Here is a 22,373-nt window from a genome sequence, read left to right as displayed (position 1 = left end):
CCACGCCCCTGACTTCCTCTGTTTACAGAATGACTGGTTCCAGGCTCATCCTCCTCCCTGCCTGTCTCTGGCTCGCTGTCAGACGACAGACTGCTAATGATCTCTTTCAGCTCTCTATAAGTGCTGGTTTCTCCTCTTAGCTCTTTCCCCGTTTGCCTCTCCCTGACAATGCGTTCATTCCCATTCTTTGCTCTCACATCTAAAGCTTTATAGACAATTTTATAATCACTTTACCTATTATGTGTTCAGTGGCCAAGGGGTCAATTCACTATGTGAGTGGGCTTGAGGGTTTCTGTCTGATGATGGGCTTGTGAAACAGGAGAGAGATTTTGCTGTTGCACGAATCACCCCACTGCCCAGCAGTCTCTCTGACCAAGTTGGCGGAAGTTGCCTTCAAAGTGCTGCTCATGAATCTCTCTCTTTCAGTTGACCTCTTTTGATTGTCTCTGCAGAGGCAGGGCTTTCGTGGGTGAAAATAATAAAGGACAGATCTTTTACCTTACCTGTTTTGATTGGCTCTGTTATAGCAAAGAATGGAAAAGTCTTTTCTTTCCTAACCATAGAGGCTAAGTCAATTCAGAGGTTCATGAGAGCTGAACTAAATATCTCTGATGTTTCTCTAGGGTGGCCCCATGCAAAGGAGCGCAGCCCTCTGCTCTGGCTCTAAGAGTTTTCAGCTAGAGGAGGGGCTTTCAGCTGGTGCAGACTCAGGGCAGGTTCCCACTGCACTACAATTCTTCAGCATCATAGGGTAGCTTACCAATTTCTTTTTGCAGTTCATCATTTTTGTTGACAAGATACAGCAATTCCTCTGATACGTTTTGAGCTACGGCGAGTATTCCGAAGTCTAAAAGATTTGAAATAGTTTAAGGCAAAAGAGTATCTGAAATAACAATCTGCAAATATTAAGAAACCATTTTCAAACATTTTCAAACATTTTAAGACCCATGCAATCCACTATCCTATTCTCATATTAAAAGTGGCTCATGAAGTATCTCTAATGTTCCCCTCCTATGTTCTCATTTTCTGCAGGGAATCACAGGGTCACAAACCAATTCCCCACACAGTAAAGCCAAATATACAAAGATTACTTTGCAGTTTTCTATTATGCTTTGTCCCCTTCATGGATCAGTGCCTTGCTGTGGCGAAGGGGCTTGAATAACTCAGAGAAGCTATGAGCTATGCCATGCGGGGCCACCCTGATGGACAGTGGATGGATAGTGGAGTGTTTTGACCAAACACGATCCACCTGGAGCAGGAACCGGCAAGCCACTCCAGTATCCCTGCCAAGAAAACTCCATGGACAAAGACAACAGGCATATAAAAGTTATGACGCTGGAAGATGAGCCCCTCAGGTCAGAAGGCGTCCAACATGCTACTGAGGAAGAGCGGAGGACAAGTACAAGTAGATTCAGAGCTGATGAAGCGGCTGGGTCAAAGCCGAAAGGACGCTCAGTTGCGGATATGCCTGCAAGCGAAGGGAAAGTCCAATGTTGTAAATAAAAATATTGCATAGGAACATGAAATGTAAGAACCATGAACCTTGGTAAGCTGGATGTGGTCAAAAATGAGATGGCAAGAATAAATATTGACATCCAGGCATCAGTGAACTAAAATGGATGGGAATGGGCAAATTCAGTTTGGATAACCATCATATCTACTACTATGGGCAAGAATCCCATAAAAGAAATGGAGTGGCCCTCATAGTCAACAAAAGAATGGTGAAAGCTGTACTGGGATGCAATCTCAAAAATGATAGAATGATCTCAATACGAATCCAAGGTAGACCTTTTAACATCACAGTAATCCAAGTTTATGCACTAACTACTGCTGCTGAAGAAACTGAAATTGATCAATTCTATGAAGACTTACAACACCTGCTAGAAATTACATCAAAGAAGGATGTTCTTCTCATTATAGGGGGTTGGAATGCTAAAGTAGGGAGTCAAGAGCTAAAAGGAACAACTGGCAAGTTTGGCCTTGGAGTTCAAAATGAAGCAGGGCAAAGGCTAATAGAGTTCTGCCAAGAGAATAAGCTGGTCATCACAAACACTCTTCTCCAACAACACAAGAGACGACTCTACACAGGGACATCACCAGATGGGCAGCACTGAAATCAGATTGATTATATTCTCTGTAGCCAAAGATGGAGAAGCTCTATATACTCCGCAAAAACAAGACCTGGAGCTGACTGTGGCTCAGATCAGCAGCTTCTTGTAGCAAAATTCAAGCTTAAACTGAAGAAAGTAGGAAAAACCATTGGGCCGGTAAGATACAATCTAAATCAAATCCCTTATGAATACATAGTGGAAGTGAGGAACAGGTTTAAGGATTTAGATTTTGCAAATCTGCAAAAGGAGAGAAAGAGAAAGGAAGAAGTCCCTGAAATAACTGGAATACTGGACTATATAAGAGCAAACAAGTTCGATTGGGACTTCTTCATTCGGCTGGAGTATGAGAGATTGAGTGGTCCTGAGCAGAAACTGATACTGACTGATTTGGAAGGAGAAAAATATGAGGGGCTGGTGACAGAACCTCCTCAAAAAGAGAGGGCCAACAAAATGGACTATCAACAAAACTGGTGGAGAGAGACTAACTGGGGCTTAAGAGCCTCCGATGTGAGAAACCCGGGCTAAAGCAGCCAACTTATTGGGACATTGGTTTGGGAAGGGACAGAACCGGGGCAGGGAGGGAGGGGAGAGTAGAATAATTGAAATCTGAGATTTAGAATTGCTATATTATGATTTTAGGTGTAATATGGGAAGGGAGGAATTTATGGGAAAAAACTTAGGCCGTCCTTAGAGAAATGATTTATTGTGTAAAATTGGATAAGTTAATGGGTCAAGCATAGGTGATAAATTTTAAGAAAAGACAAGATATTTAAGGGATGAGAGGAAATAACTTGCTGAGATAATCAATGAAATTGGAATGTGGGAGGGAGGGTGCGGGGAAGTCAATGAAAGAAGGTTATGAAAGTAAGGTTATGAAATTATGTATGTTTTGTTCTGTCTTTATATGTTTGTTTGTTTGTTAAAAAAAATTTGAAAATTCAATAAAAATTTATTAAAAAAAAAAAAAAGGATTTAGATTTGGTGGACAGAGTGCCTGAAGAACTATGGATGGAGGCTCATAGCATTATACAGGAGGCAGCAACGAAAACCATCCCAATGAAAAGGAAATGCAAGAAAGCAAAGTGGCTGTCCAATGAGGCCTTACAAATAGCGGGGGAGAGAAGGCAAGCAAAATGCAAGGGAGATAGTGAAAGGATAGTACAGGAAATTGAATGCAGATTTCAAAAAAAAAAAAAAAAATAGCAAGGAGAGACAAGAAGGCCTTCTTAAACGACCAATGCAAAGAAATAGAGGAAAACAATAGAATGGGAAAAACCAGAGATCTGTTCAAGAAAATTGGAGATATGAAAGGAAGATTTCGTACAAAATAAAGGACAAAAGTGGTAAGGACCTAACAGAAGCAGAAGACATCAAGAGGTGGTAAGAATACACAGAAGAATTATACCAGAAAGACATGGCTGTCTCGTACACCCCAGCCAGACATCCTGGAGAGTGAAGTCAAATGGGCCTTAGAAAGCACTGCAAATAACAAGGCCAGTGGAAGTGATGGTATTCCAGCTGAACTATTTAAAATTTTAAAAGATGATGCTGTTTTACTTTCTTGGGCTCCATGATCACTGCAGATGGTGACAGCAGTCATGAAATTAAAAGAAGCCTGCTTCTTGGGTGAAAAGCAATGACAAACCTAGACAGCATCTTAAAAAGCAGAGACATCACCTTGCCAACAAAGGTCCGTATAGTAAAAGCTATGGCTTTCCCAGTAGTGATGTATGGAAGTGAGAGCTGGACCATAAAGAAGGCTGATCGCCGAAGACTCTTGAGAGTCCCATGGACTGCAAGAAGATCAAACCAATCCATTCTTAAGGAAATCAGCCCTGAGTGCTCACTTGAAGGACAGATCCTGAAGCTGAGACTCCAATACTTTGGCCACCTCATGAGAAGAGAAGACTCCCTGGAAAAGACCCTGATGTTGGGAAAGATGGAGGGCACAAGGAGAAGGGGACGACAGTGGACAAGATGGCTGGACAGTGTTCTTGAAGCTACAAACATGAGTTTGACCAAACTGCGGGAGGCAGTGGAAGATAGGAGTGCCTGGCGTGTTCTGGTCCATGGGGTCATGAAGATTCAGACATGACTAAACGACTAAACAACGACAACAACATTATGCTTTGTGAGATCTAAGAAAATAGAGGCGCCAAAACTCTTTTTCTGATGAATACTGGGTTGCATTCCACATAATTCTAAGGAGGACATTATGTCAGTGCAGGAATTTCTCCTTGTACAATGCAATCTTCTGCCCCTTTCCCTCCAATCTGTTCTGAAGTTTCCCCCACCCTGCAGAGCAGCTTTGGTGATGGCATGCAGGGAGAAGTGGGGGCAAAATCCCCTTGTGCTAGTGCTAAAAGCTTGCAGTAGTATAAACACTGTGAATTACAGTTTGATGGGGAAAAACAGCATTTCTAGTGGGGGGATGTGAGAATCACAACCATCTACTTTTCTTCTAGCTGAGCAATGAAATGTGATAAACTCTATTGGGTGATGAGTTTCATTGAATAAATGTATTGCTTACACAATATGAATCCGAAAGTGAACTACAGGAATTGAAGCCTGTTTAAATTAAACAAGGTCTAGCAAAAGTGAGGATGTGCATAAAAAAAATGCTTACCATCCTTGTCTTCATGGATTGTATCAAGCCCAACAACAAAGGTCCGAATGATATGCATTGCCATTTTAAACTCCGCTCTTCTTTTTAGTTCCTTTTGATCTAAGGATGAAGTAGGTAGAAAAGAAATGATTAAATTGTCTGACTAACTGGGGGAGAGGATACTTGGTTTCAAACTGCTTTTAATATTCAATTTAAATTGCTGACTTGTAACACAGATAAGAAATCAAATCAACAAAACCATGGCTATGACTTTTATTAATATTTTCTGCTCTCGGCCCTTGACAGCGGTTGCCCTGCTGATCTGAAGTCCTGTTTCCATTTGGCCTGTTACTTCTGTCATTAGATGGTTTGTCCTCCCTTTGAGAGCTTTGGATTTTTGGTTGTCCAGATACACCTGTCCTCTTTGTCCTACAGTCTTGCATTTGCCAGGCTGCCTCATGCTCTGCCACATGCTTAAAATATGCAAATTCTTGGATCATTTGATTCCCCCCCCCCGAGCTTTGCTTACTTTCAAGTGCCCTTTAAAAATGAATTAGGTGTTCAAATAGGTCAAGGGCTCATCTATCCAATGCTATTTTTCTGCAAAAAGAGGTGCTGGAACTCAGCATTAATGCCTCCCTTCTTCTCTTAAAATGGCCACAACGCCCACCTGAGACGGGCCAGAACAGGGTCCACATCAATTTCAGCTGAAAAAAGCCCTGCATATATTTTGATATTTAGGTAGGCTCTGGACCCACCCAATTGGCCATGGCCTTTTCCTTTGCAGCCTGTTTTCCCCAAGCACTTTCCTTCAGGGGACTGGAGCCCTAGCAGAGGGCAGGGTGGCGAGGATCAGGAATTGGGCCTGCGGCGATGCAATGGCACTCTTTCTCCCCCTGGCACTGCTGTGCCAGACTCAGTTTCCCTTCCCTCAGGTGAATTCCCCCAATGGAGAATGAATCACGAGCTACTGTGGCTTTTACTTTTGGGAAAACAGGTTGCAAACCAACGTTATTACAACAGATGTAAACAAGGAGTTTTGGTTCTTCTTCCACAGAAATGTAACAAACAGTGAGGTTATTAACTGCGCGATGCTGATGCTTTTTATTAAAACATATACTGTTTCAAGTTATAGACTGTATGCTATACAGGCTTAAGGTTACTTCCTTTTACACATCTTTCATAGATCAGACTTCTCCACACACATTTCAGGAAATTAGGATTTTAACTGGACTGTTTCCTTTACAGACCCTCAAATCCTCCTTAGCCTTGGAATCACTATTGCCCTTTCCAGTCAGAGTATCCCCTCTGAGGACCCTTTTCCCCCTGTAAACAGCTTGTGGGACTGTGTCTTGTCTATTTTAACAGAGTGCTGAGATTCAGAACCTTAGCGCATATACTGAGAGTTCTCAGCTCTCTTCAGCTCTACCACCTGTCAGAACAAACTCTCCTAACAGAATCCAACTCACAGACTGAATTCCTCTCTCCCACTCCCTCACTCCACTCCAATTGCCTCCCTTGGAATGCTGGCCAATCAGGCGCTGTTGTTAGTTAAGTGTTTGCTGGGGGGGGGGGCACTAGATGACTCAACCTGCTCAGAAAAGAAACGTTTCCATCACAGGGCTTTCCCACAAGCAAATGAGGATTAGTTGGGAAAGGGAATTGTCCAGGGTGTCCCAGGGACTTGTGTTAGCCTCTGTTTCTGTTCCAAGTGCTGGAACTCACTTATTCAGGGAGAACAAAACAGTGTCATTGCTCTCAATGAATGACAGCTGTAACTCAACCCCTGATATCAAAGAGAGATGAAAGGGGTAAATGGAAGGTGGATCCTGCCATCTCTTTTTGGAAATGCTATTGACATTTAAGCAAAGCACATGACATTACTTGCAAAGTATGCTAATTATGTACTTACATAGAAGGAAAAGCAGCAGTGTCATGGCAGTAAGGATGAAAATCTCAAGTATTATATATCTTTCACCCGTTGGAGATTCTAAGAAGGTAACCACGTCTTGAAAAACAGATGCTTGAAGAAAGAAAATTCTGATTCAGCCATCAGTAGCCAACAGTGTTCTTGAAGCTACCAACATGAGTTTGACCAAACTGCAGGAGGCAGTGGGAGACAGGAGTGCCTGGCATGCTCTGGTCCATGGGGTTACAAAGAGTCAGACATGACTAAACGACTAAACAGCAACAAGCCAACATACCATTGCCACTCCAGGAAAAAGGGTTTCCATATGCTGTGGTAGCCATCAGCCAGAGACAGTCAACTGTTCAAGGGGTGGTAATCTGGGTGGGTAAGCAGGTGGAGGAAGCAAGGGGGGATACCTTGCTGCTTGAGGAAACTGTTCTGACCAATGTCTGGATCAGAAGACCGTAGCCTTTGATACTAAAGGACTTTCTGCCCACTAGGCAAATGACAAGATGCTCCCTCCAAACACATAATTCCACATACAAAAGCCGGGCTGAACTGGCCATTGGCTCTTATTTGGATGCTGCTGATGGGACAGCAGACTAACTGAGGAGGTGCAATGCAGCTTGTGTGGTCTACATATCTCTGCCCACCCCATCACCTGCTACCTGAGGCAACTGCCTCATTCTGCCTAATGGTAGAGCCATTCTGGACTCCATACAGTAAAGGAACACCACAGCCAGCAGCAAAGAGTGTGCTGAATCCTGGGGTTTCTATGGGGCTTCGCGGATCTCTGGCACCCAAAGAGTTGTGTGCGCTTTTCTCTGCACTCCTCCCTAGCACAACATGACTGGCTCCACTCTCTGCCTGTCTCTCCATCAACTTCCCTTTCCCGTGCATTCCTCTACTTTATGAGAAACCTCATCCCATATGACTGTGCTGTATACAGACCACGAGTTTCTTTTGCTGCTGCTGTATCCTTTCTGGATGCTTCATCAATTCCAGACTTTTCCATCCTCTCAGTTGCATCTGTGAAACAACAAGCTATTATAACGACTATGAACACATTGGTTGGATGGTGGGTGTTTTCCCTTCCAAGCTCAGAGTATTAGTCTCTTGTCAAGCATGAAAGCTCACAAAATTTGCTCTTATTCTCCTGCACTTAATCTCCCTATTACAGGAAGATAATTTTTAAAATAGATGCACATCTACAAATGTCAAGGATTTCATCGGTATAACGTTGAAATGGACAACAACATCAGGCCAAAAATATGTCTCAGTGAGGCATTTCCAACATTAAACTTTGGCATCTATCAGTATTAGACAATCATTTCCTGTAAAGACATTGTTGAGTCCAATATAACTGAAATGTCTTTCTTTTTCTTTTTGCAGTCTCCATCTTATACCAAAAAGATGTTCCATATGGATTCAAAGGTATTGAAAAAATGTTTTAGATAATATAGCATTCTCATTTGCATTATATTCTTCTCTAAGCTCCTGGATATCTAGTTTATGGAACTTCAGGAAGCATTTGCAAAGAACAGTTATGTGTTTGATTCATATGTTCTCTCTATATTTATTTTATGGGGTAAACCAAATTTGGGGCAATCTTCTTTGTGGAAGAAATGGGTTGATTGTGATATCTGTACATTAGATCAGCTGATAAGATCAGATGGAGAATTTTTGGTTCTGTTTATATTGCAGCTGAAATCTCAGTTACTTGGTGTGTGCTGAAAAGAAATATCTTGCTTCATAACATTTATTGGTGTTTATTTATAGACCATCTGCTTTGAGTGCTTTGGCATCTATTGAATATCTGGAGGAAATAATACGATTTTCCCATAGATATCTGGTTGGCCATGGAGTGGTCAGGAGACAGTACTGGATGGTTTTTTCACATGATCTAGCACTCAGACTCTTCTTATGATTCCAAAAATCAATTGAAAGCAGGGGCTTCCAGGTCTCTCCATTTGCCCCGCCTGTCTGTCAGTCAATGTCATATGATGTCACTATTACTTACTGTGCCAAATTACCATGCCTAAAGGTCCACATGCCTTTCAATGTTGTGTTTGTCCCTTTTGCAGCACAACCAGAGCTGTTTTCATTAAGATACCAGCCCTCAGGCTGAAAGTGGCTTCCTCACAATACATTAGCAGATGTTCACCATTTAATAGATTCTAAGGAGGGGAGACTACCCGTAACTTTCTTTAAAATGGTGGAGAACTTTAACTTGCTTGATATATGGAGATTTAAACACCCACTGGATAGAGAAATTGCTTTTTTTCAGAACCAAAGCAATCTGCTGGACAAACCAACTTGATATGGATATCTAATGAACTATCATTGAGAAGAAAAAAAGGAGAGATACAATCAAGGACATGTTCGGATCACAAACCAGTATTAGAGGAATTGAAAGGTGAAAAAACCCACACACATTTAGGTGGAGATTAAATGATGGACTTCTTGATAGCCAAACAATTTTACACAAAGCTGAAAAAGCTTTGAAAGACTATTTTGAGTTAAGCTTAAATCAAGGAGTGGATCTGAAGGTTGTCTGGGATTCAAGTAAAGCGGTAATGTGGGGGGTTTTGATCCAACAAAATGCATTCCAAAAAAAGATGAGAGAACAAAAACAAACAAACAAATGAGAACTGCTGGAAAAATTGATTAAAAATAAAAAAGAATTGATCAAAAAAAAACAAGAAAAGATTCAGTAAAGCAAACCATAAAAACGTTATAAACACAATATTTGATGTTGGTAAATCAAGAAATTGAATGGAAGATTAAAATGTTATGGCGAAAAATTTTTTATTTTGCCAGCCAGCCACACAACCTGCTGGCATGGCAGCCAAAGAAAAAATGAGACATTAACTTAATAAATAAATGAAATATAGAAGGGAAAGTTTTAGATAACACGAAACACATAAGAAAGCAATTTGTAAGGTATAATTCAGAACTGTACTGAGCTGGCATAAATAATATTGAAGAATATTTAAAGCAGAATAACTTGCCAAAAATTCCAAAAGAGAAACCTAATTCATTTAATGCACCTATAACTATGATGGAGTTACAACAGGAAATTCATCAAGCCATAATGGGCAAAACGCAGAGGCCAGATGGGTTACCAGCAAAGTACTATAAGAAACTACAAGATTATCTAGCACAACCACTAAAGATGTAACTAATGAGATATTAAATACAGGGGAAAGTGCCAGGTTCTTGGAAAGATGCTTACATTACACTGATTCTGAAACAAGACACAGATTTATTATGTGTCAAAAATTATAGGCTGGTCTTGGAAATGGCAGTGCGGATTCGATCGCTCTGAAAGGGACTATTGGTCTGAGGATGGCAGGGGTAAGAGGGGAGGGTGCCAGGGCTAGGCACCCCGCCCTGAAAGCCTCACTCTGGCAGAAGCACCAATCTCCTGCTGCCCTCCTGGAAACCTTGCCAGAAGGCAGTTGGGGGGGAGTGCAGTTGAGAGCGCTCATAGCTTTAACACAACCCTACGAGGTATGTTTGGCATGCATATCTGTGGTATGAGAAGGTTAAAGTACATAGAGCTTTCTTAAATCATGTCGTAAGAAAATCGGTTTATGAGGTATTGGAAAAATATAGAAATCTACCAGAACAAAAAAACACCATGGTGGCTCTCACCACTAGAAGCGATACCCTTAAAAATTTGAATATGAGAAATGACTGGGGAACGTATAAAGAGCTGTTAATGGAAGTAGAATTCCAATCAAAATTGAAGATGTTTGAGGACATAAGAGAATTACTAACTGACTGATTTCAACACCATCAACTAAATTATATATTCAAGATGGACAAAAAGAATGGCTTTTCTAATGGAACCTCTAAATTTGAAAAAGAGCTGTTGGAGAACAAAACAAATTTACTCTCAAGAACGTATAAATTAATACTAGAATGGTATACAAAAGATGATCAGGATAAATCAGCAATGATACACTGAGTGAAAGATTTTGGGTATAATATACAACTTGCAGCATGGGAGAACTTAGGGAATTGAAATTTAAAATTCACAGCATGTTGCACGCTGAAAGGAAATTATACAAAAATGATATATCGTTGGTATTTAACTCCCAGTCAATTAGCAAAAATGTATAAATCAGGGTCAAATATATGTTGGAAATGTAAGGAAAAAGAAGGCACCTTTTATCAAATGTGGTGGACATGTAAGGTAGTAAAAGAATTTTGGGAAATTATAGTTAATGAATTGGGGGGAGTTTAATTCCCCCCCCCCAAAAAAACCCCAAAGCCTTTCTTTTAGGAACTCTAGGTGCCGAAATTCCAAAGGAGCAGAAAAGACTATGTACATGACCACGGCTGCACAGATGTTATTGGCCGAGAGATGGAAAGAAGATGAAGTCCCTACCAGAGAAGAATTGCAGATAAATTTGGTGGATTATACCGAAATGGCAAAAAAGAACAAAAGAATCAGAAATCAGGAAAATTTTAAGGAATGGGGAAAGTTTATAACCTATCTTTAAAACCACTGTAAACAGCTAAAATTCTTAGTGTGGTTGGAATACCACTTGTAGTTTAATGGAGAATTTTGGACATAATAGAAATGTAAAAGATTTTGATTATTATAAAAGATGCAGGAGGAAATGACTAACAATCGGACCCACAAAGGGGAGGAGGGAAGTCCAGGAGATTCTTTGGAATCTTGTTTCTATATTGTATGTTGATATGTGATTGTAAAATTTTACTTTGAAAAACCAAATAAATAAATTTACAAAAGAAACAGAAAATAAACTTTGGAGACCACAAGTTGGACCTGGAAAAGAAGCAGACAGAACCTGTGCATTTCCCATGCATTTCTCTACTTTATGAGAAACCTCATCCCATATGACTGTGCTGTATACAGACCATCAGTTATAGTTGCTGATGGTGCTGCTGCCAATAGTGTTGTAGGCTCTGCGGGCGCTGGCTCTGCGGCCGCTGGCTCCTCCATCCTCTCCTCCATCCTCTCAGCTAGAATAAGACAACAACAAATGGAGAGCAAGATTATTGTAAAGTGGCATCAGTATTAAACCATCCTTTCCTGTAAAGACGTTGTTGAGTCCAATATAACTGGAAACGTCTTTCTTTTTCTTTTGCTGGATCAATCTCAGTTTAAACCAAAAGAGATGTTCCACATGGATTCCAAGGCATTTTAATTTTTTTTAGGTAATATAGCACATTCTCATTTTGCATCCTATTCCTCTCTAAACTCCTAGGCATCTAGTTTACAGGACTCCAGTAAGATGTTCACCATTTAATAGATAATGTGGGACCTATGAGGTCTTCAGATGTTCCTGGGTGCCAAATTCCTCCATCACAGGCCTCATGGTCAATGGTTGGGGGTCACGGGAATTGCAGACCAATAACATCTGGAGGGCCATTTGGTCCCCACCCTTGATGGAAAGTATATACATTTAATTATATCTCTATCTCCTGATCATCATTAAAGAAGAGGAGGAGGAGGAGGAGGAGGAGTTTGGACTTGATATCCCGCCTTTCACTCCCCTTAAGGAGTCTCAAAGTGGCTAACAATCCCCTTTCTCTTCCTCCCCCACAACAAACACTCTGTGAGGTGAGTGAGGCTGAGAGACTTCAGAGAAGTGTGACTAGCCAAAGTCACCCAGCTGCTGCAAGTGGAGGAGCGGGGATGCGAACCCGGTTCACCAGATTACGAGTCCACCGCTCTTAACCATTACACCACAGCTATCAAACACCTGACTGCATGGGGGAAGGAAGGAGGAAGCAGTTGACTGGGAACAAGGAAAGTAACCTTACATTGACTGAACTGCACAGATAAAGAATGCAAATGAAGGCTCACACCCACATGTGTCGACTCCCAGGTCAGATCAAAGGATCGGAATTGAATTACATCATGAATTACATCTGTTGCCAGCTTGGTATGAGACCTTCACTATGGACTAAATAAGGGCTAGCAGCTGAATGGGACAGGGAGATCTTGATACATTGTTCTATGCTCCATTCCAGAATGTGAAGAGAACGACCACCTGCCAGTCTGAAGTGTCTGAGATAAGTCTTCCAGATCTCCATCGGCTGGAGAGACATGAAGAACTAAACCTATTCTAAGGTATTTTGCTTATTGGTTATATTGCTAGCTTTGTAGTTTAGTCCAGTTGCTGTTGGCTTTATATTAGACTCCATTCTAGGTTGCTGATCAATTTCTTTGCTAATGTTTATCAATTAATAAGAGTTTGTCTCTACTTAAGAGTCTGTCAATTCTCTGTCCAGTGGAATCCAAAAAACCTGTTGCTTGCCTGGTGGTTGCTATTGGCCAAACAGCCAGCAGGGGACGCTGGCAAGACAGCACCTGTGCACATCCTTATAATGTACCACCACTCAGTTTCATTGGATGACCCTGAGGTCTAGTATTTGAAAAAGAAAAACCATCTGTAGTTTATAAAAGCTCCCTATCATTTTCTCTCTTGGTGACCTTTCGGCCCTGGAATGAGTCCCTGCAAATATCACAGCTTGTAAGGAAAGTGTTACACCCCTCAGACCTCTTTCTGTTTGGATACCTTGGTGTTGTCATGAAACAACCTTTTCTCTAATTTCTTCTTAAGGTTGTTTCATCCTCCCACTGGCTAAGAACCACCTCCCTTGTGATGTCAGGCATTCCAGAACTCCTCCCATTTAGGCTATACCATTTCCTGATTGGCTGCTCATTTTATCCAATCAGCATTCCACATAAAGCATAAACCTAGGGAAATGTTGGTTTCAGATTTGATATCCTACTTATTTTTTTCAAAAGTTATTAGTTTTATTTTTTATTTAGGCTGGGTACATACTTTACCTTCAAAGCATATTCCCCAGAAGAATCCTTACTCCTCATAAACTGCTAGTAATATTGGAAAGCTTCCTATCTCAACACTTGTACCAGGAAATATGGCAAAGTGCATTAGTGTAAATCTTCATTTGCAAAGCTAAAGCACAAAGAAAAGGAACAGAAACAGTCAAATTTCAACATTTTTGGTCTACATTTAATGAATGTATCATCATCAAAACATACATGCCACCAGTGCTATTGTTCCAGAAAAAAGGGTACCAGAACTGACCATGAACACTTCCCTTGCTCTCTTATGATGGTGTCCACCTGAGAGGTGTCAGAACTGAGTTCCAGTGAGTTCCAGATGCAAAAAAGCCCTGCATGCAACTGAGCTTCAACCAATGGCAACTCAACGAGAACTGTACTTGGAAAGAAAGATACATCTGCACAAACTCTGAATCAGTCTCATATGCTAGAAACCCCTCATGTATACTTGTTTCTCTTATTGTTTATTATGTTTTTGTATGTTTATATGTCACTACCAATAAAAATATTGTTCTAAAATGTTTTCTGTCATTTACATCCTGTCCTTCTGTATAAAGATTCAAGAATCATATAATACTGGTCATAAAGGTTCTCCAGTGGCTCCCAGTACATTTCCGAGCACAATTCAAAGTGTTGGTGCTAACCTTTAATGCCCTAAACGGCCTCAGCTCTGCATACCTGAAGGAGCGTCTCTACCCCCATAGTCCAGCCCAGATACTGAGGTCCATCTCCGAGGGTCTTCTGGTGGCTCCCTCACTGTAAGGTTGCAGTGAACCAGGCAGAGGGCCTTCTTGACAGTAGCACCTTCCCTGGGGAACACCCTTCCATCAGATGTCAAGGAGCTTATGAACTACATAACTGTACTGGGAAGTTTTTAACACTTGACCTTTATTATGTTTTTATATTTTGCTGGAAGCTGCTCAGGGTGGCTGGGGAAACCTCGCCAGATGGGTGGTGTGGTGTACAATAATAATAATTGTATAATAATAATAGTGATGATAATAATAATAATAATAATAATAATAATATAAACCATTAAACACTTAACTAGAAGTTAATGTGTTTGTTCTATCCATTTATTTTAGACATAAGTTTACACATTCAGTGTTCAAACATATTACTTTATGTAACCTCTTCACTGAGAAAATTGAGTGGCTGCTATAACCAGGGCCGTCTTTAGCATATGCACCGCCAGGTGTGCAAAGATCCACCCAGCACCCCCAAATTTAGTTTAGCTCCCAAATCAATCTTCTTCCGGGGTGGTCACAAGATGAGAGAAAGTGACAGGAGGACACAAAGGGTGTGCGCGCACACACAGGGAGGAGATTGTGAGGGGGGTCCTCTCACCTGCCACACCCCACAGGTTCTCCCCATGGGGAGGCCTTGGCCTGCCACCCCTCAGCCACAAAAATGACTCAACAACTGGAGCACTGCTTGCAATCATGCATGCCTCCATTGCCGCCTATCGTCTGCCCGATCAGCATAACCAGCTGCCTGTCACTCACAATTGACGCAGCGGCAGCCAATACACAGTGGACAATCGCTGCTGACACTATCCTGCTCGCGGTAACACCTGTCCCAACGAGGCACAACCCGTGTATAAGACGACCCCCTCCCCATTTTAGACTTAATTTGGGGGTAAAAGAAGGTTGTCTAAATAATACATGGAAAAATATGGTATTTATTATTCCATAACAGATGATAGTTAAGAGCTAAGGTGGTTCCAGTGGCGGGCGCCTGGTGCCCCCCAGAATTTGGCGCCCGGGTGCACTGCACACCTTTCACACCCAAGTAAAGATGGCCCTGGCTATAACAGGGTCTTGATTTTGGACATTAAAGTAGTTAAAGAAAGGGGTCTATATTTCTTGGAAGGTGTCTCTTTGTCTTATGCCTTTAATTGCCCTCCTGTGTTTCATGAGACACTCATCACTCATTTGCTCTATCAGAGAGAGAGAGAGAGAGAGAGAGAGAGAGAGAGAGAGAGATGGGTGTTGTGAAGGAGCACTTGTGGTGAGAGAAAGCCCTAGTGGGGTGGCCAGTGAGTCGGCAAAGGAGGCAGGATTCTGAGCGCAGTGGGACTGCTCCACCTGCCATCCTCCTGGCCAGCCCTGCCCTGCCCTGCCTGCCAGTGGGGGCATCAGCATGGTTGGCGCTTTCTTCGAAAGCACAGTGGCTGCTGCTGCTCCAACCCTCCTCCTTTCCCCAGTGTACTGGATGCCTCCTCTTCCTGGAGCCTCTTTGTGTGTACTTGGGCACACTGCTGCACCAATGGTGTAGCTAGGGCTTTTGCACAGCAGCAGGCTCCACTGGGGGTGAATCAAATACCCCTTCCCCAAACAAACACTGCAAGTTAATGTGTGGTGGGCAAGACTCCCCTGAAACAGCCTTCGCTATTCTGCCTTCGCTATTGGGCACAAGTAGAAAAAGAGCTCCCTTAACTTCTTCGCTTGCAGCTGCTGAGAAACGTAGGAGGGTGGAAACATAAAAGAAAAGATTGCAACTGGCTGTGCTTTAGCCCTCGCTCGGTTCCCATGTCCCAAGGGAGCCCGTAGAGAGAGAGATGGTTCTGGTAGGGTTGTGGGATGAACTAAGCAATCTCCTGGAACTTTCCTTGCTCTTGCAGATGCTGATTTAGTGCTGTGTGCCCACTCAATTTGTTTCTCCTTCTCATCTTCCTTGATTTCCAGAAATTTCTCCAGTTCTTTAATCAGCAGTTGTTAAAAACCTTCCTCTCTTTATTCTGGAATCAATCAACATCTCAAATACATTTCCTTGTGCTGCATCTCTAGGAGAGCGACTGGTTCATCCAGTATTTCTGGGTTCTGCTGTATTGTAATCACATGTTCTTGGGTTTATGTGATTTGTTTCTGCATCTCTTTCACTTGATTTCATGTCTCTGATTTCATTGACCAGTAGTGTGTTGTTGTTGTTTTCAGTTTCTTCCAGAGAGCTAGGTCTTTAAGACAGATCACTTATTTCTTTGGAGCAATCCCTTAAATCCCTTGCATCTTCTTCAAGTGTTGCTGGCTTAGTGATACTCTCATTACTGTCAAAATATCACTTAAATCTCCTTCTTGTTGTAGTTGGTTTTTTATATCCTGTTACTGCCATTTTGTACATTTACCCCTGTGTGTCTTTGTTTGTTGGGAGTCATTCTGCAAAGAAACAGTAAAGATGTTTGTACTGTGATAGTAATTTTATGGACTTAGATATATGTTAAATGTTCATAAGCACATACATAGATCAGCACAGGAAGGCCAACCTGGAACCATTTTGATTCCTAACTGAGCAAATGTTTTCTCTGCAAGGTCAAACTGGAAAAGCCTCCCCATTGTCTTTTCCTTCACAAATCCTGTCTTAAGGGTATGTCTGTGTTTGAATAGGGTGTGAGCCTGTGACCTGGCCCAGGAACTAAGTATTTATCATTACAAAAGATTGGCCAGGCTCCCCAGGCAATCCAATCAAGTAGCCTGCCAGACAGGAGATAAACAAGGACAGGAGAAAAACAACATTCAAATTTCTGTTTAGACCGCCTTTTTTGTGATGTAGGTATGATGTATCTGAGGGGTGGTCTTAGGTTACACCCCTTCTGTGATGTTTCTGGGGGTGGTCTTGATCTACAGGGTGGCAATTTCAAAAGTCTTTATAAGGCCTTGCACACCATTTTTCTGGGTCCTCCTCCTCTCCTGCGTGTGGGGGGAGCACCCTGTTGCAACAGATCAATAAAGGCCAAGCCTACAGGCTGCTGTTTTGCTCCAAGTAATCCTGGTTAGTGTCTTTGTTTTTGTCCAAGAGAGCCCTCGGATTTTTCCATTAACAGTACCTTTAAGAACTGTTTCTGTGAGCTCTGGGCAGATTGGGTACAGCTGGTCATGACTACAAAAGGAGGAAAAGTTGCAGTTTGAACTTTGCCTGCAGGGAAAAACACCCATAAGCTTTGTTGTTTTGTAATAAAACCTTTATTTGATTTGGTTTTACACCGGTCTCGTGGTGTCGTAGTTTCTGTCATCTGCCACCAGAAGAAAAAACCCCTCTAACAGTGTTGTATCATTTATACTTCAATTTATCTCTCAATTTCCAAGCACTTGTTGCTAGTTTCCCACTATTTGATGCCGCCGTTGTATTATTTATAGCTCACTCACTGGATCACCCCCTTGTTGTGGTGAGTGGGCTTGCAATTCCTATGACCCTTGTGAGTGAAGCTGTTGGGTGTCTCATACTCCCAGCAGGGTCACCAAGGCGGTAAGGTCAAAGGAGAGGAGCTAGAGAAAGAATGATCCAAGAAGTTCTCAATGGCAGGACAGGTGGACGATAACAAGTGGTATGTTACAATGGCTGTGAAGGGTACATTTGAACAATTTGGGGCAGTCAAAATGTTAAAAGTTAAATAAACCTTGTGGATGGAGGAGTGTTAATGTATATAAAATTGTACATATGGTTGATTTGAATATGTTATTATTGATTATGTAAACCCAATGTATCAGCCACCTGGGGGGTTTCACTTTCACTGTGTTATGGTTGTTGGTAAAAAATAAAAATTGCAAACATCTAAAAAAAATACAATGGCTGTGAAGGCAGAGGAAGGCTGGAGCAGATAAGAATCTACTGTTGGAAAAACACCTGGGAAGGCTACCACCTCCCCAAGGCGTTTCTCTGGTGGTCACTCTCTGGCTGTAAATCTTCCTCAGTCCAGAGAGACTGGTGATAAGCGACCCCTCCCTCCTGAGAGGAGCACGCTCCTCTTCTGGCATCTCATAGCAGAAGAGTCAATCATAGTTCTAAACCTACCGTATTTTTTGCTCTATAAGACTCACTTTTTCCCCTCCTAAAAATAAAGGGGAAATGTGTGTGCATCTTATGGAGTGAATGCAGGCTGCGCAGCTATCCCAGAAGCCAGAACAGCAAGAGGGATCGCTGCTTTCACTGCACAGTGATCCTTCTTGCTGTTCTGGCTTCTGAGATTCAGAATATTTTTTTCTTGTTTTCCTCCTCCAAAAACTAGGTGCGTCTTGTGGTCTGGTGTGTCTTATAGAGCAAAAAATACGGTACTTTATTTACAGTCTTATATACAGAGAATCCATCGGCATGTCTCAGCCCCAGTACAGAGCAGCATAACATACAGAAGTGAAACTAACTTCTCAACCAAACTCCAATAGTACTGAGACTTCCTGTCTCATACTCTCAGACACTCACATGACATAAACAACCATAGTGCTACTACTGAGCAGCTTGGGTGAGTAAAATTCCTAACATCACTCCCACATTTTTAGGTAACCCTGGCTGCGAAACCTAGTGCAGCATCAAGAGACATAAACAAACAGTTGTCATACAAATAGTATACCCCTGCTGTACTGGTTCCACATTTGGAACTACCTGCAACTGGATTGACCAGTTCAAACCTCTGGTTACCTGTCTTCCATGGGACTAGAGCTTTTGATCTACCTTGTGAATCTGAAACCTGGTTTGAGCTACTAGCTACAGCTATGCATGTCACAGCTGTGTTAGGAAACTCCCGGGAGTACCTCTTGGGTGGCAGTCCCTTTGTGACTCTCTCAGATCTACATATCAGGTGCAGATCCTCCTTGCTGGCTTGTTCTTCCTTAGGACTTTTGGGAGAACCACGACCAACAGTAAACAGTGGCTCTGGCAATTCGAGTTCAGCCTCAGATGATGGCCTGGACTTTGCTTGTGTGCCTCTCTCAATGACTGTCATCTGTACTAGAATTCTCGGTGGTGCTTTCAGTGTCACTCTCAATGTCAGAATCTACATCTGTGTTGGCAATGATGGGGAAACTGTGGAGAACCTCTCTCTCCTGTCATGCACTGCATTCTACATTCCTAGTAAGAACCACTGTGTCAGAATCAGGCAATGAAACTCTGTATTGACCTTTCTCATAACCCATGAAAATGCCCCGTGCACTTTTTGCACCTTGTGGTGTTTCTATCCACATGTGAGACCTGAAAACCTGTAAGTGCTTCACAGAAGGTTTTCTCTGGAACCTTTCTTACCCACGTGTAAACCTTTCTTACCCACGTGTAAGAAATAGCATTCAGCGACTCAGCCCAAAACTTCTGGGGCAAACATGCACTTAGCAGTTGTGCTTTCAGGCCTTGTTGCAACTCTGTGTTCACCTTGACACATACACTCTTGCTCCATGCAGCTTCTGAGAAAGCAACCTTGTGCTCAATCTCCTGTTCACCTAGGAAATCTTGAAATTCCTGTGAAACAAAAACCTGCTTTTCATCAGTAAAAAGGCTTTCAACATTAGCATCATGAACAAACTTCACCTTATCACAAAATTCTCTGAACTTTGTTAAGGTTTGTTGCGGTTTCTGCAACATGTACACCCAGACATATTGAGAAAAACAATCATCCATTATCAGGTAGTACTTAGCTTTGCCTCTAGAAAGTGGTAGAGGTCCAATCACATCAGCATACACTCACTGGGAAACTCTGGTGACTTTCTTGGGCTTCTTGCTTTTGGGACCTGTTTTGCTTTTGGGACCTGCTTTTGGGACACAGCAACACCATGACAACAATTAGTGCTATAGTGCTATCAAAGGCAAGCAAATAAAGCCCATCTCCTTGTAGGCATAAAGAAGTGGTGTCCCATCTCTGGAGATTACACATCTCTTATTGTTGCAGAATATCTCAAAACCCTGCTCAGTCAGCTGTGACACACTCAACAGGTTGTACTTTAAACCTGGAATAAAATAAACATTGTTAATGGTGATTTGGGGACTCTAAAGAAACACAGTTCCAAACCCAGTGGCTTCCAACTCATGACCGTCCACTTGCTTGACGATGTAATGCCGATCCTCAAAAGTGGTAAAGACTTTCAGCAGGACGGTCCCTCCCCTAACCTGGCCAATCCCCTGGCAATGCCTCCCCAGGCGGGATTGGGCAATTGGCAGAGGTAGGCGGAGACCTCCTGGTATCCAGCCTGGGGAGGATGAAGCCAGCCTGAAGTACCAGGGGCTGCACTGGGATCTGGGGGGCTGTACACAACCACACAAAAGGCGCCCCCTTTTGATGTGGGAGTGGTCATTCTTGGGATCTTCAACTGTAATCACAAGGTCATCAGCATATGTTTTCAGTTGATATGTTGTTTTTCCTACCGTGATTCCTCTAATGTTTTTGTCCGGGCATTTTGGGATATTACAGGGATTTCAATGGCAGAAGTGATGTCCGGGGGGGAAGCAGTGTTTTGCCCTGTATTTTTATGGTTCTCCCCACACAAAAAAAGTTCGACAACCTGGGTTACCTCACACACAAAAACACACCTCCCTATTCTCTATTATCTGTGAACTGAATTGAATACTGCTAAAAGGACAAGAAGTTAAACAACTTGGGTTATCTCAAAACTTTGACGTATTTCTACTTGAAATATGGCAACCCTACGTTAAATATACCACATACAAATCACCACTCAAATGAGAAAAAAAACACACAGAAACAAAGTAGAAAGAGAACCTAGAAAGAAAAAGAGAGAATTAAACCAGGCTCCCTCTGGCCTGTTATTAAAAGACACCATGACCTTGGGAGAAAGATTACAGGACCAGTTCATTCTTCTTAAACCAGCTTAACCCAAAACAACACCTGCTCTCAGCAGAATGGAAACTTACTTGTCAGCTAAAATGTTCCAGGTAGAGAAGGCACCAACTTCTAGCTTGTGTCACACAGAGAAAATACCAGAACCTTCTACTTGAATGAATAGGTAAGAAATGATTTCTACACTTAGATTAACGCTTTCTGTACCTCAAAAATGCAAGCTATCAGCTATCACACTGTGATATTTGAGAGATCTTTGAGTGAAGCGTGTTATAGAAATTTAATAATAAGACAGTAATGATACATTGGGCAAAAGACTTTGGATATAATATACAGCTTAAAGAATGGGAAAGGTTATGGAATGAAAGGATAAAATTTACAGCCTGTAATGCTTTGAAAGAGAATATGATGAAAATGATGCATAGATGGTATATTACACCAGTGAAATGAGCTAAAATTCTTAGGTCATTTATTGCTCAGATAGATAAGTCTGGCATCCAGCCCGCTTCCAGCGCACCAGGCCTCGCATTCCAAAGCTCTGAGCAAAAGCAGAGTCTAGCAGCAGTCAGAAAAATCAGCCTCTGTCTCCTGTGCGTCAGTGTGCATAAACAGAGTCTCACACAGAGTTACTAAAAGCTAAAGCACTTTATTTACAGCAGAAACTATCCATTATCTAGCAGAGTACGGAACATCATACAAGCATGTCTGTTCCGTACGAAAACCGAAAGCAGAATAGAACAAAGGACTGAGACTCTCGGAAGTGACGCAGAGTCTCTCCGCCCCACAGTAGGCAGGACGTACGCTCTCAGCTGTTTAACCCTGTAAACTCAGGTTCTCCTCACACACCCTCTTGCAAGTATCATCACTTACCCCAACTCCAAACCACCACAGAACTCCCCATGACGCTGGAAGCTCAATGGTTTGGTAAAACCATCAACCAAGTTATCGTGACTGGGACAATATTTCAGCCGTATCAAACCTGACTGAACACTTTGACACACATTCTGGAAAAGTATGTCTAGATGCTTGGTTCTGGCCTTAAATTGCCCAGATTCTGCTAGCTCCAGACAGGGTTGATTGTCTTCCCAAACAGTGATGAGCAAGCTACAATCCCCACAGATCTCTTGCACCCAGCATCTATAGAACTCCAGTTCCCAGCACAAATCTGACAGTGCCCTGAACTCAACCTCAGTAGAGGACAGCGCAATGAGACTTTGCTTCCGGGACTTCCACCCAACAAGAGATTGCCCAAACTTTATCACCAACCCGGATACGGACTTCCTGTCTTTCAGATTCGCCGAGTCGCTGTCTGCAAAGCATGTAAACTTCGTCTCATCTGCAGC

General features: G+C 42.2%; 1 protein-coding gene across 1 annotated transcript in view; it reads right to left on the bottom strand.

Annotated features, from left to right (window-relative positions):
* The window catches only part of LOC309350265 (uncharacterized protein), a gene marked incomplete at its 5' end in the record, with an annotated part of 83,533 nt that extends 70,818 nt beyond the window's left edge, over positions 1–12,715 (bottom strand). The window contains 5 exons of the mRNA XM_081877124.1: positions 4,738–4,836; positions 6,629–6,739; positions 7,577–7,654; positions 11,519–11,623; positions 12,658–12,715. Coding sequence (XP_081733250.1) covers positions 4,738–4,836; positions 6,629–6,739; positions 7,577–7,654; positions 11,519–11,623; positions 12,658–12,715 — 451 coding nt within the window. The remainder of the gene's footprint in view (positions 1–4,737; positions 4,837–6,628; positions 6,740–7,576; positions 7,655–11,518; positions 11,624–12,657) is intronic.
* Positions 12,716–22,373: the final 9,658 nt, after the last annotated feature.

Source organism: Podarcis erhardii (genome assembly GCF_964252035.2).
Source record: "Podarcis erhardii genome assembly, chromosome: 9".
Lineage (NCBI taxonomy): Eukaryota > Metazoa > Chordata > Lepidosauria > Squamata > Lacertidae > Podarcis > Podarcis erhardii.
This window is presented reverse-complemented; position numbering and strand designations above follow the sequence as displayed.